This window comes from Solanum pennellii, chromosome 11, assembly GCF_001406875.1.
Source record: "Solanum pennellii chromosome 11, SPENNV200".
NCBI classification, from domain to species: Eukaryota; Viridiplantae; Streptophyta; class Magnoliopsida; order Solanales; family Solanaceae; genus Solanum; species Solanum pennellii.
In genome coordinates, this window is record NC_028647.1 from 59107733 (window position 1) to 59122115 (window position 14383).

The 14383-nt window shown below is 33.0% G+C and overlaps 2 protein-coding genes across 2 annotated transcripts in view; one reads left to right on the top strand and one right to left on the bottom strand.

Moving 5' to 3' along the window:
* Positions 1-8773: 8773 nt before the first annotated feature.
* On the top strand, positions 8774-10271 carry LOC107004000. The gene is made up of 4 exons (XM_015202225.1): positions 8774-8841; positions 8921-9337; positions 9386-9571; positions 9656-10271. The coding sequence occupies exons 1-4, from the start codon at positions 8774-8776 to the stop codon at positions 10269-10271; spliced, it is 1287 nt and encodes a 428-aa protein (XP_015057711.1).
* A 1474-nt stretch (positions 10272-11745) lies between these two features.
* The window catches only part of LOC114074771, a 7522-nt gene continuing 4884 nt past the window's right edge, over positions 11746-14383 (bottom strand). The window contains exons 2-4 of the mRNA XM_027912746.1: positions 13907-14080; positions 11996-12877; positions 11746-11901 (exon numbers count right to left, since the gene is read on the bottom strand). Of these exons, the coding sequence (XP_027768547.1) occupies positions 11746-11901; positions 11996-12877; positions 13907-14017 (1149 nt within the window). The 5' untranslated portion in view covers positions 14018-14080. The remainder of the gene's footprint in view (positions 11902-11995; positions 12878-13906; positions 14081-14383) is intronic.

Here is a 14383-nt window from a genome sequence, read left to right on the forward strand (position 1 = left end):
TACTCCACGTACGTACCAACAAAAAATAATATATACAATTTTTGTTATAAATATATTTTATATAGTGAATTTCTTTTAGGATATGGTTAGAAATCTTACTTGACGACAAAGTTAAGTTTCCCCTATAATAAAGGGATCTCCCTTCATTGTAAATAATATCTATGAATCCTGAATATATTTCAACGTGAATAAGAAGTCTTTTCTCTTCTCCCTACTTTATTCTTCTTTTGAATTTACATAGTTTCATAACACGTTATCATCACGATTGTTCTATTCTTAGAGAATTATGATAGAAGACGAGAAAAGTGCCAAAGAAATCTTGCATAAGTTATGCAATAAGGTTCTTATATCTGTAAGGTATGATTTATCTTTATTTTGTTAGTTATAGTTATTTATGTGACAGATCTGAATTACCATTTGGAGTAAGTATTTGAAGAGACATGTTGACTTTTTATATGTTTTATTTTAATCGATTGATAAGAGAATTCTTTAGTTTATTTTAATAATTAAATGAGCACAATTTAGTGAAAGGTATGTTTTCAACCTTTATATGAGGTATGTGATCTATTAAGTTATATCTGTTATCTACTAATACTGATTATAATAAATCATTATTCTCAATTTTGTGTGTAATTATAATATACAATCATACTAATGATCATCAAATGTGATAAAATTACAATTATGTTGAAGGCTAGAGGTTGAGCCTCATTGTGAGTAAGACGATAGATTTAAGTTTTATCGCACCAAAAGAACAAGACGATGGATTTACGTTCAATCACACCAAGAGGGTAAGACATAGGTTAAAGTCCTGGTGCACCATGATGAGAAGATATTGGGTTCAAGTTCCATCAATTTATGGTCTAAGATATTTTTATATGGATAAGACATTGAATTTGAGTTTTAGTGCATCATATTGATGATATAATAATGACTAAAGAAAAACTTAATGTGTTTTGATGAGAAGTCATGAAATTTACTGAATTTGCTCCATTACTAAAGTGAATGTGGTGGTACTGCATAATATGTCTAAAAGAAGACAAGTGATTGAATTGACACATCCGGGTTTACCCTCTAGACATAACCAGCGTCGTCGTCCTCGGAGAGAACTAAGACTAGCCTCTTAGTCTTACATCATTACATTCATAGGTCGAAAATACAGAAAAATTTAAACTTTTCATTACTTCTACTTGGAGGTTTACATAGACCTCTACATACACATAATATATTCATATCGAGTATACAATAAACCCTTCGTATAGGAAGATTACATAGTCTTCTACTTTTATTTCACATACATATATATAAGATTGAACATAGTCATTAAAGATTGTCTTCTCTCATAACCATCTAACAAGATTAGCAATTTGGGCATAGCCCTACATCAAAGTAAAGAAGCCACATATAGACTTATACAATTCGTCTCAAATGAAAAATAGAAGAAACATAAGAGTCTTAAAAGTAAAACAACTCCATACACTCGATATTGGCATCGCCCTCGGAAAATGAGGACCTACCCAGTTGGATGAATGAGAAACTCCAAGCCTTCTTCAAAGTTGCCACAAAGATGTCCTCAATGACCGGAACCTAAATGTTTGGGGAAAAGGGAAAAAATGGAGTTAGTACGCCACTTGTACTAAGTATGGGACCATATGTACATATAACATCAAATCATGCTAAAAAGGACAATTCATTAAAAACCATACTACTTTGTCTTTTTAAAGTCTTATGCACAATCAAGCAAACCATACCAATCATCAAAGACACATGCATCAAGTCACGGTAAGCAACATACTTATTACTTTTACCCATAAATCATCAAGTAATTACATCACCAAGCATGAATAAGAGTGCATCATATCATAATAAAGCAAGACACTATTCATGCATCCTCATAAAGTCAACAAGTACAATGACCTAGTGAAACTCCATAACCTTACTAAATCAAGTAACTCAACAAGAACCATGAGTAATATCCCTCTTCACATATTATACCCTTTTTAAGACACATAACATCATATAACAATATAGACCAAGTACATGTTCATATGAATATTATTTACCATATAAATATCATTTACATGTAAAGTCGCCACATTACCATCATTAACATTTATTATCATATACATACATAATATCAACCTCCTAAAGCTTCAATCAAGGCAAACTAGTGCAAGGCATAGGTAGAGTTCCATACCCCTACCTATTCACTCACTTAGTGGGGTGTTAGATACTTCATGGTCCTAATAGATGATCCTTCTATGTGGTCTCATATGTGCCTATTGTCATCTCGCAACTTGGGGTTTGTAAAATTGTTGGCACAAATAATATGATTACAGACTCAATTTTCTGATTATCAAATTAGTCTATTCAGTGATGGGATCACGACTCACTTTAAGAAGAGGTAGAGTAATTAAAAAAATCTGAAATTTACTCCCGGAGTATTACAATTGAAATTTACTCATATAATAGTAAATTATAAATTTACTAAAGCAAAAGACACATGGCATTGTAAACTTGGAGTTTACAAATACTAATAATTTTATTAGTTGACATGAATAATTTGGTCATCTCAAAGATGTGCATGCTAAGTAATAGACATACATTGAAAAACTAGAAGATTCTTCAAGAATTCTTTTGTTGCTTGTTATCATGACAAGTTGATTGGATCAACTAATGTTGAGACTAAATCCCTAAATTCTGAAAGTATTATAGGTCAATATATCATGTGATACGATAAATCGATGCATCTATAATATAATCACATGTGCGTTTGTGTCAACTTGCAATTTGATATTCGTGTAATTGTTTGTGCAAGATAATTGAGTTAAGAGCACAATTTACAGAATATGTAATCAAGACAATTTATCTTCATAATATTGACAAATATTCAAGATGATGTGACATTAAATTTCTGAGATAGTGAAATCATTGTTTATGAAAATAAAGCTACACGTGTTGATCTGAAATATGATACAGCATACAAAAGTAATTGTATGCATCAGACCAATAAATTATAATAAGATTTTCTTTCCATTGATTTATGGTCTGGGACAAAATATTTTTTTATGTCATTATTTTGGTATGTAGTATATAATAATCAATGAATATTCAATGAGCGCAAAGATAGATTCTCCAAAAGATTGAGATATATATTAGTTTGTCTAACATAAGGGGGAGATAAGAAGTAACATATGAGTTGTAAATAAACCTATTAAATGTCCTTAAGATGGGGTCTACCAAATGCATGAAGCATGATAGAATAATCGATTCTAAATAATGTAATCCTTGAAAAAGGGGAGAGGATCAAAGAATCAAAATGATCATAGTGAGGAGAAAATGTGCTCTTGAAGAGCTTATGACATAACACTTCATGAAACCTCATCACGGGAGTACGTACCTAAAAATAATGAAGTGATGAGATCTTAATGCATTATGTCGTATTGTGAACTGATACAAAATGATATATCATTGATGATATCTTTGATACAATAGCGCACAATATTGTAAAAGATTATGATGATATAAATTCTACGACTGTTAAAGTATGTTGGTGTAGAAATAATTATTAAGTGAAAAGTGGAATGATGCATCTTGGTGAGTGTAAAACTTATTTCACTTGCAATCTAGGCACTAGAATATGTCATACATTTAATATTGGATGTTATTACTCACAAAATTGATATGAAAATATCTGATGGATCCAAAATCTAAAACATATACAAGTTTTTGAAAAACTTATTTATAATCCTCATAAGTATTAAATAGATTTAAAATGCATAAAGCATATACAAGTATTGTTACGCAAGTTGATGACTAAAATTGAAACTCTTTGCTTAAAGAAGTTGAAGTAAGGAACTTGCAGAAATCTTTGATCCCGAATGGAAGTTTCATATGAGGAGATAGAAGAAAGCATATTTCGTCAAAGCTTTCTACACACATGAGCTCCCAAGAATGGTGATATCAACATGCAACAGGTTTATTCAAGCAATACTATAGTTAATTTATTCAACAAGTCTCTAACAACTACAACTTTAAAGAAGACGTGCACAAGTTTAGAAAATGAAGATTCAAGTCTATAGATTGATGTTCTCATTAGGGGGAGTTAATACGTTATGTACTCTTCCCCCCCCCCCCCCCCACAAGGTTTTGTCCCATTGAGTTTTCCTTGTAAAGTTTTTAATGAGGCATCCATAATGTGTATTATTGTATGTGTCCTTTTTTGTTTCTTCACTAGATTTTTTCCCACTGGATTTGATCTCGTAAGGTTTTAACGAGGCACATAATCTACCGGCATTCAAGGGGAAGTGTTATAAACATATTTATATTATAGTGAATGTCTTATTATGTGGAGTCCTTTTAGGATATGGTTAGGAATCCTATTGAGGAAAAAGTTAGGTTTCCCTTTCTTCATTGTAAAGAATATCTATGAATCCTGAATATACTTCAAGATGAATAAGAAGTCTTTTCTCTTCTCCCTACTTTATTCTTCTTCTAAATTTATATAGTTTCATAATAATTTTATATTTTTTGACCCATTCTCACCTGTTCAATTTTCTTGTACTTTTTTACTATTACTCAGTATAATGTAATATCTCTGAAGTATACCTTATTGCCTCAGACACTCATTGTTCATATGAGATTGTCACGGTTCAAAAATGGTGGTGATGATATTTGTATATTTTTTCACAATGAAAGATAATTACACATGTGAGTGTTTTGGTTTCTCAAATAAAATAAAGCATAAAATACAAAGCAAAAGGGTCTACCGGGATGACAAGCAACTACCTCTCAAAAGTCCTTTGAAATCCTCGAAAATTAGAGAAAAAGTAGAGCAGTCACACAGTACAAGACTCGGAACTCTACACAAGTGTAGAAGCAATGAGTAAGTACCAACCAACACACTACTCAACAAGTAACCAAAAAAAACAAGGGAAACCAGCTTGAAATCGGATACTTCTTTCATCCCAACCAAACCTCCTCAAACTACAACCTCCAACAGAAATCAACCTAACCTAATAGTTTCACAATAAACGCAAGGCTTAACCACATAGTTCAATAGTACGGTTCAAAAATCAACACGTATCAAGTATGTCAATCACAAGTAACAAGTAGATCAATCACAAATAACAAAATCCATCAAATCACAATAGTCAACTCTTGCCGAAACCATTTTCCTTCGGCTTTATATCATATCACTAGCCGAAACTATTTTCCTTTGGTTTAATATCACATTACTTGTCGAAACCATTTTCCTTCAGCACATTATCACATCAATAGCCAGAACCATTTCCTTTTGGCTTTATATTACATCACTAGTTGAAATCATTTCTCTTCGGCTCGATATCATAGCTCTTGTCAAAACCATTTCCCTTCGACATAACATCACCTGTCTCATCACAACGTATAACAATCAATGCAAATAAGCAATTTCACGTCATAAAGAAGCTAAGAGACAAAAATTCAGCAATTCAAGTTCACATTAATGCCATCCAAACATTTCATAAATCAACCAAAAAGGGTCCACAACAATGCAATTCATAAAGCATTATGATCAAGATGTTTCCTTTTCATAATCCCCTTTTTATTTGTTAAGGTTAATCAAGTGGAACAATGAGTCTATCACCTCATTTCATTACTCCACAATACACAACAAAGGGAAATACACAATTTTACTAGATTTACAAGGTCTGGGAGATCACATTACTTAATTAAATCAAATAATCAATCCAAGAATTGACTCTTCTTCTTCCGAGTAACGTCCTAAGTCACACAATTTATTTCAATCAAACAATCACAATAAGATTATAACAATACCTATATCATATTCTTTGAAAAATGGGTCATCAACTCATAAACTCAATTATGTAAATGAGGCTTTAATCCATAAATCTTTACTTGAATATGTTATCCAAGACATTTGAAACTCATTGGTGAAAACCTTTTCGAGAAGGACTTAGAATCAGCGATCACCATTTTAAATTTAGAAGTCAAGTTCTTGAAAAATCTTGTCATTACCAATCAAAATCTCAAGTTTAAATATTAAAATCCATAAGTGATTTAGTGAAAAATGAAGCTTTAGAGTTACAGGGGTTACACAAATGATTTAGCACAACAAATCTTTTCAAAATCGCCTCCAAAGATTTTACAAAGCTCAACAATGAAAAATGGGGCTAAAACCCCAAAATTAGCATGTCTGAAACACCTTCTGAAGTCGCAAAAGCTGACACATGTTCGTATAAGCATAAATCCCTAAAGAGAACCACACATTCAATTTTGTAAACCCCGCAAAAATGGAGCCTCTCGAAAAAGCAAAACCTTTTACGCTTTTGCAAAGTTTGCTTAAGCGATGCTTGCAAACACCAGGAAATCACAGCCAAACACAAATCATTAAATGGACCCTCAAAATTTGTTCAGCATCCTGTACACACAAATCATATATCGAATTTGACTGTACACGATGTTTCTGACTCAATAGAACCATCAAAACACGAATATGAGGTCTTCTTGATCCATGGAAGTCACAAGAAATGAACATAACACCTAAAAAGGCGAAATCAAACTCAAAACCTCAGAAAATTCAACAAAGACCCCACTTAACCTAAAATCATCCCTCAAATCCAACAAAACCCTCAGAATTCTAATCCAAACATCTGAAACCCGAATGTTGACCAACGTCAATTCAAAGGCTAAAATTTCACAAATTTCCAACTTAGGACTTCAAATCCTAAAAAAATTCTTCGAATTTGAAACCGGCAACTCTCATAGACCAATTTTCACATTCAAGAACTATGGAATTGATGGAATTCCATTCAGACACTTGAAACTCCAAAAAACACCAAAAGCTACTTTTTAATGACTTCAATTTTCAACTCAAAATTCACAACTTTTTACTCAAAACTCAAAACCAACTTTCAGAACTCAATCAGATCTAACTCAGGGTCAATATCGTGAAGGGTAAAACGGTATTTTATGAAAATGTGAAAAATGACCAATAAGTCATTACAGAGATGATGATAGTTTTTTCTTGTTGTTATTAGTTATTGGTTGGTAGAGATTTTGATTTTGTTTGTTGAGTTAAACTACCATATCATGATATAGTGTCGTTGTTGGACTTATATCATTATCTTGTTGAGTTAACTACCGTATCATGATATAGTGTCTATTAGTAACAATCTTTTTCTAACTTAGCGGCGTAGAATAACATGTTATGATTGTGTTTAGGTCACTGTGATTACTTGTTGTAGTTATGATGTTTCTATCATATGGTTACTGCCTATGAGCTTGTTCAGGCCTCATTAGACCCCTAAAATTTTGGATACACCAGGCCTATGGGTCTGGCTGATTGAGCCTACGGACCAGACAACAACATTGAGCCTTCGAATCAGACAGGTTATATCATTGAGCTCGAGAGATGTATTGATACACGATGCCTAGAAATTTAAACAATTCAGTTCAGATGATTACTAGGGTCTTAAGTAAGAGGGTTAATAAGGAGTTGGAAACCTAAATAAGCCACAAAAGTGTAAAAATGACCAAAATAAGCCACTATTTTAGTTAGTAACTAAAATAAGCTTAGTGGAAAAAAAAGTTTCACTTTATCTAATTTTTTAAACGTTTTCCGTTAGTGTCATAACGTGTATTTTTAATGTATAACGGAACTTTTTCTTACACTTTATAAAGTGTAAGTAAAAATTACACTTTACAAAGTGGAACTTTTTCTTCCACTTTATAAAGTGGAGCTTTTTCTTCCACTTTATAAAGAGGAACTTTTTCTTCCACTTTATAAAGTGAAACTTTTTCTTCCACTTTATAAAGTGGAACTTTTTATTACACTTTATAAGAGGAATATTTTTCACGTTTCGAAAAAGCTTTTTCAGTGTTGTCATACAATTATGTTGATTTGACATGTCATAAAACGGAAAAAATATTACACTATGTATTTTTATTTTTTTTATTCTGAAAAAACTTTCAATCTCTATTTAAGGTCGTTTAAAATGATTGATATCACCTACAACATAAAATCTTCTATATTTTGTTCATTCAATCTCATAAAAAAATGTCTTCTACGCCTAAAGTTAAAGTTTCAGTTTATTGGGATGGCGAAATTATACATGACGGAAATACCGTTTATTATAATTGTCCTCCCAAACACAATGCTAAATATCCAATTAATGTTCGATATCATAAATTCATTTCATCAATTTATAAAAGAATGGGTATAAACAGTACTAATTATAATTTGATTATAGTCGGAAAATACCCTACTTCATTTTTATCACAAGGACAAGTTAATTTTGGAGAGTGGATTATCTATAATGACGAATCGTTGATCGACTTTTTGAGGGTTCCAAATGACTACATAGATCAAATCAAGTTAACAATACTTGAAATCTACCTTTTGAAGGAGCCTAAGATTAGTCAACAACGTTCTCATTTATCAGTCGATGTCAATCCCCAATTAGAAAATCGTAATAGCGTTGATGAATTTCCAATAACTCAATCTGCTGATTTTCCTAACATGACTCATTATCAAAATATTCTTACCGGTCGATATGATTTTGATTTAAATGAAACTATCAATGAAAGTGATCGGTAATGCTCAATAATTATATTTCAATCATTATTTGTTTATTTTGTCAATTATTTATTAGTTTATATGATTTATTTTTCTTATTATTATATATTTTGTTGCGGTTTACCTCAGTAAGATAGGAATATTGCTCCAAGTTATGGATTAGATAATTATTTTGGTCAGTCATCACACTTTGAAATGACGGAAAATGTTGGGACATCCTCAAATTTTCATGTCTCGCCTACTTTTGGTGCAGATGATTTTCAGTATGTTCAACATTTGATTTTTTTTATTTAAGTAAGTTAATTGCATGAGCGAAATATTTATACTTTTTTACATATATAGGGAAAATATTACACAAGATGAACCCATTGATCCTGTGAATATCGATGATCGTGACCTTCCTAATTATGGCTCACCTTCAGCTAGTGATAGTGATGATTTGCCTAATGCCGAGGAATCAGGAGATAATGTTCCATTTGAGGCATCATCTAGTGATGATGATTTTTCGACTCTCAATCGATCGCCAAGACCAATGTCCATGAGCCCGTTTCGTAATCATGAAATTCCTTATCTTGATCATCTCCCGGATGGTTCAGATATCTTTGGTGATACATATGATGAGTATACATCACAACCTACGTGGCATGAACCAGAAGATTTCATGAGTGGTACTATTTATATTGAAAAAGGCATGTTATTCAATTCAAAGAAGCAGTTGCAAAGAGCAGTTAAACTTCTACATTTGAAAGTAGCAAGGGAGTACTTTGTTATTAAATCAACTAAAAAATCATGGTGACTTGTTTGCAGGCGTGTAGAACAAGGATGCCGATTTAGGTTGACTTCTTTTATTGATAAACATACAAACATGTGGAAAGTTGGAAGATACATTGAAGAACATACATGTGATATGGGTACATGTCGCGAAGGACATTTCAACTTGGATGTTGAGATGATTGCTAACGTCCTCCGTGTTGATATAGAAAGAACGCCAAGGTACTATTTTATCCTTAGATGATTCTTATTTAATAAGAAAATATTCATTTTTACTTGATAATTAATATTATTATTACTTTTCAGGTTTCCCATCAAAGACTGTCAAACAGTCGTTCTTAAAGCATATGGCATTTCGATAAGTAGAAGAAAAGCCTATCTTGGTCACAAGTGGGCTTTTGAAAAAGTCTATGGTACTTGGGAGGGTTCTTTTGCCGAGTTACCGAGGTTCATGGAAGCTTTGAAACACTTCAATCCTGGAACAATAGTAGAATGGAAAACAGAGCGGCATGTCGATGTCATTGAACATGTATTCAACTATGTGTTTTGGGCTTTTAAACCATGCATTGATGGGTTTGTGCATTGTCGTCCTGTTATATCGATCGATGGAACACATGTCTATGGAAAATATGATATCAAGTTGTTGATTGCGATTACAATAGATGGTAACGGCTCTATATTACCTTTGGCATTTGCAATAGTTGCAAATGAGAGCATAGAGACATGGACTTTATTTTTGGATCATTTGCACTTGCACGTTGTCAAGGGTCATAGAGGGGTCACATCGATATCAGATAGGCATCACGGAATACTCTCATCCGTGTATAATTCTTCGAATTGGCAGGCTCCATTTGGGTTTCATTGTTTTTGTTTAAGACATTTGAAGGCCAATTTTCAAAAAAATTCAAAAATATCACTTTGAACAACCTATTATGGGCAGCTGCAAATCACTGTCAGGAGAAAAATTTTTTGGAAAAAATGGAAATGATCAAGGAGATTAATGCGGAAGCATATGTGTGGCTAATGAAGAACGATCTTGACAAATGGACATTGCACAGGGATGGAGGTAAGAGATGGGGCATGCTGACAACAAACAGTTCTGAATCATTCAATGGTCTTCTCAAATCAGCAAGGGGTCTGCCAGTTACTGCAATGGTAAGACTCACTTACAATCAAATTGTGAATCGATTTGTTACAAGATAAAATTTTTTTAATCATATAGTACAGGAAAAGCAACAATGGATGCCTAAACCATTCAAGATTTTTGAGGATAATTGAAAAAAGTCACAACGTCACACACTGATCAACTATCACCAACAAAGGGAAAACATATTTGAGGTGCAAACACATATGCATCATGGTCGTGGTGGTAATAAGCACATTGTAAATGCATCACAAGGAAAATGTCAATGTGGTATATGGCAATCATACCATATTCCGTGTTCTCATGCAATAAAGGGATTTGACCAAATTGGGTATCAAGCATGGGAGCATATGGCACCAGAATTCACTGTGCGTAGCTACAAAAATGCCTACTTTGGACAATTCAATCCACTCGGCGGTGAAAAGTATTGGCCTGATAGTCCCTTTCTTATGATAGCAAATAAAAATTATTTACGAAAAGTGGGCATAAATAAAACCACCCGTATACAAAATGAAATGGATGTTCCTTCAAATACACTCACTCGCAAGTGCTCAACGTGCGAACAAATAGGCCATGATAGGCGCAACTGTCATTCAGGAACTCGAAACGCCTCATATGGTGGTAGTAGCTAGAGAAAGATGTTTAATTGTGTTAATTTATTCTTGTATCAATTTTTATGCGACTTTTTATTCGAACTTTTGATCATCTTCAAGTCATGTTTAAATTTTAAAAAATTTTTATTCACTTTTTAAAAGAAAAAAATACATGCACAAAATAATAATAATATATATAACTAAACCAATAATACTATACACCACAAAAAAAAGATACATACACCAAAATAAAACTAAAAGTATAAATGATAGGAATATGCAATGTGGTGCAAAATAAAAGTCTACAAAATAACTAATATAAATATTTCAAAAAATAAATAAATAACATAAACCTGTGTAACATCGGGATCCTCATTAACTGTCGGAACAACATCCTCTATGATCGTCGTGGGACTCTCCTCCACTGTAGATGAAGGTCCCGTAGTATGAATCTAAAATTATTAAAACTTAATTTAATATGAAATCAAAGTTTTAATAATTAATATAAATATTTCAAAAATAAATAAATAACATAAACCTGTGTAACATCGGGACCCTCATTAACTGTCGGAAGAATATCCTCTATGATTGTCGTGGGACTCTCCTCCACTGTAGATGAAGGACCGTAGTATGAATCTAAAAAATAATTAAAACATAATTTAATATAAAATCAAAGTGTTAATAACTATTGTATTAAATAGATAAATAACACGAACCTGCGACTCAATTGGATCATCAAACAATCCTTCAATAAAATCTTGAGTGTTATAAATAGTAGTATCTTCGGTTTCACAAAGGACAGTACCTGATGTGCCCTACAAAAATATATAAATAGTTTTATTTTTTTATTTTGAAATATTTATATAAGTTAGTAATGTTTTAAGTTTAAAATTAATTGTTAATGCTTACCGCGATATCAGGTATATAATCTCCAACATCTATTGTTGATTCATAGCTCATATGTCCGATTCCTTCCACATCTCGAGTCGATCTTGAATAAGGATCAAATGACATATGTAATAAATTCATGATATCTGACGTGCCAAACTGATGAACATGCAAATCATCAGCCTCTACTCTCACCTCTGCCTCTATGTCTGGAGGAATAGGTATACCACCAGCACCACGTCCTCGAGCGCATCCTCGAGCTCTACCTCTATGCCCCATCCGTCCACGTCTGGGTCCTCTTGCACGCACATGTTCAAATAAAGGATCTCCCTCAAAAAATGGCTCTCTAAATTGTATTCCGGCCTCAAGCAATGTATCTTTAACAATCTGAGATACCTCTTGACCATGTGAAGCTGAGGTTGTGTCTCTCTGCCACTGTAATGCAAGACTATACAACTTAAATAGTCCTCTGGACATTGCAATACTAGTACCAGCAGAATGAACAAAGCCTGACGATACGTCAACCTCTAATGCAGGCCTACCTATAAGCAATCTTCCATGCCGCATGTACCATAATCTATACCCTGCCCCACTAGTACCATCATTTACCTCAACAGCTAAACTCTGATGTCGATTACCCCAATCACGAAAATATTTATCCATCATTTCATGAACCTCTGGTCCAAGCCTCCTACGCTGATCATGCACGTGGTGGTTGGTTCCCCAACTAGGAATCACAGGTACATGTTGGGAATGACCAAACTGACGCATTACTCTATCAGGCGAGTGCACTTCAACAATCTCTAGGCAAAACATAGGGACACATGCCATCCATAGAGGCTCATCGACCATACAACAATGAGGCAGTGTATGTAAAATTTCATTGTACGGTGTCCATCGAAACTATTTTTAAAATATAACAATTAAATAAAATCAACATTAACTGATTAGTATACAAAAAAAATTATTATTGATTTACTTTTATATGAAATTTATATTTTTTAATTAATGAAATGTAACGACGTAGGAATCCATATACATATATACATAAATTACAGTGTGGATGATAGCATATACTACATGTTCAAGCAGAGACAATTGATAGGTTAACATTAATGTTGGTTGGCACATTGCACTTTCTTACTACATGTGAAGCATATATAACGATTTAATCGACATTTTTTTATCGAAAAATATTATTATATATAAAGTTATTTTCGCAAAAATAACAAGTGTATATCTCACAAATTGATTCTTTAACAACTTTAGTTTTGACCTTTTTCAAAGATTGAGTTCTCCCATCAATCAAGATTGCAATTGACTCTTGACCTAATTAATTTATTTATTTTCTAGTATAATAAGTTATAGTATGATATCATACTTTAATTATATTACGTAAACTCCCGGGAAATATTGATATTTAATAACCTTAATTATAATAATATTAATCTAAACTCTTCTCTCTCTCTCTAAATATTTTACTTCATCAACACTCAAGACTCAACTAAGTAGAATAGTAATGATAGGTTTGCAAATAACATAATAATTAATAACAAATGACTTTTCGTGAATTTATAATATGAAATAAGCAATACAAAGTTTGGCTAGCTTAATGCTGCAATTTTATTTATTTATTTTAAATAAAATAAAATAGTAAAACTATTTATAGTCCAATTCATGTGGACTACTAGAGTCAGCAAAATATCATTTTTTGTTGTATATTTATTATTATATGTGTATTATTTTATTTAATATTTAGCAATCATATATAATGAAAACATTGTATCCAAAGTCAAATCCCCCAAGTTAGACCAATCCAATACAACCAACAACAATCGAAAGAAAATGACCAAAGTACCCTTTCACTTTTAAAATAACAAATTGACAATCATAAAAGTATTTTAGTAGAGTTGCAAAATTTATTTGATGTACCTGATCCTCCGTCATGCGGTCTAACTGGTCTCTAATCGGGATAAGAACATGATGTGACTCAGTATCCCTATCAATTCCACGCGTCCAACGCCTAGCATATGGAAGTAACATGTCACCATCATGTTGAGGAGGAGCTGATGGTTGTACAGGCAAGATCCTCTCCCAACACCAAACCTTGATGCGACAAACAAAATGTAACGACCTGTTTAGTCGTTTTGAGCAGCAGATTTTATTTCTGGAAAAACTGGCTGAGACGACGGATCCCACGACGGACCGTCATGGGCACGACGGACCGTCGAGGGAGTCTCGTTCCAAAACACTTAGAATTCTGAAATTTGGGCACTGAAATCGACTCTCTGAACTTCGTAACGACATGGCAGGACGGACCGTCGTGGGCACGACGGACCGTCACAGACTCTTCAAGGAAATTGAGTCTCTGAACTCTGTGACGGAGCAGCAGGACGGACCGTCGCAGGC

Bases quoted from the DNA above. Each gene is read 5' to 3' on its own strand.
- LOC107004000 (XM_015202225.1), top strand. From the start codon at position 8,774: ATGACGGAAAATGTTGGGACATCCTCAAATTTTCATGTCTCGCCTACT. The intron at 8,842-8,920 runs GTATGTTCAACA...TTACATATATAG, and splicing joins TTTGGTGCAGATGATTTTCA to GGAAAATATTACACAAGATG. The intron at 9,338-9,385 runs GTACTTTGTTAT...ACTTGTTTGCAG, and splicing joins CATTTGAAAGTAGCAAGGGA to GCGTGTAGAACAAGGATGCC.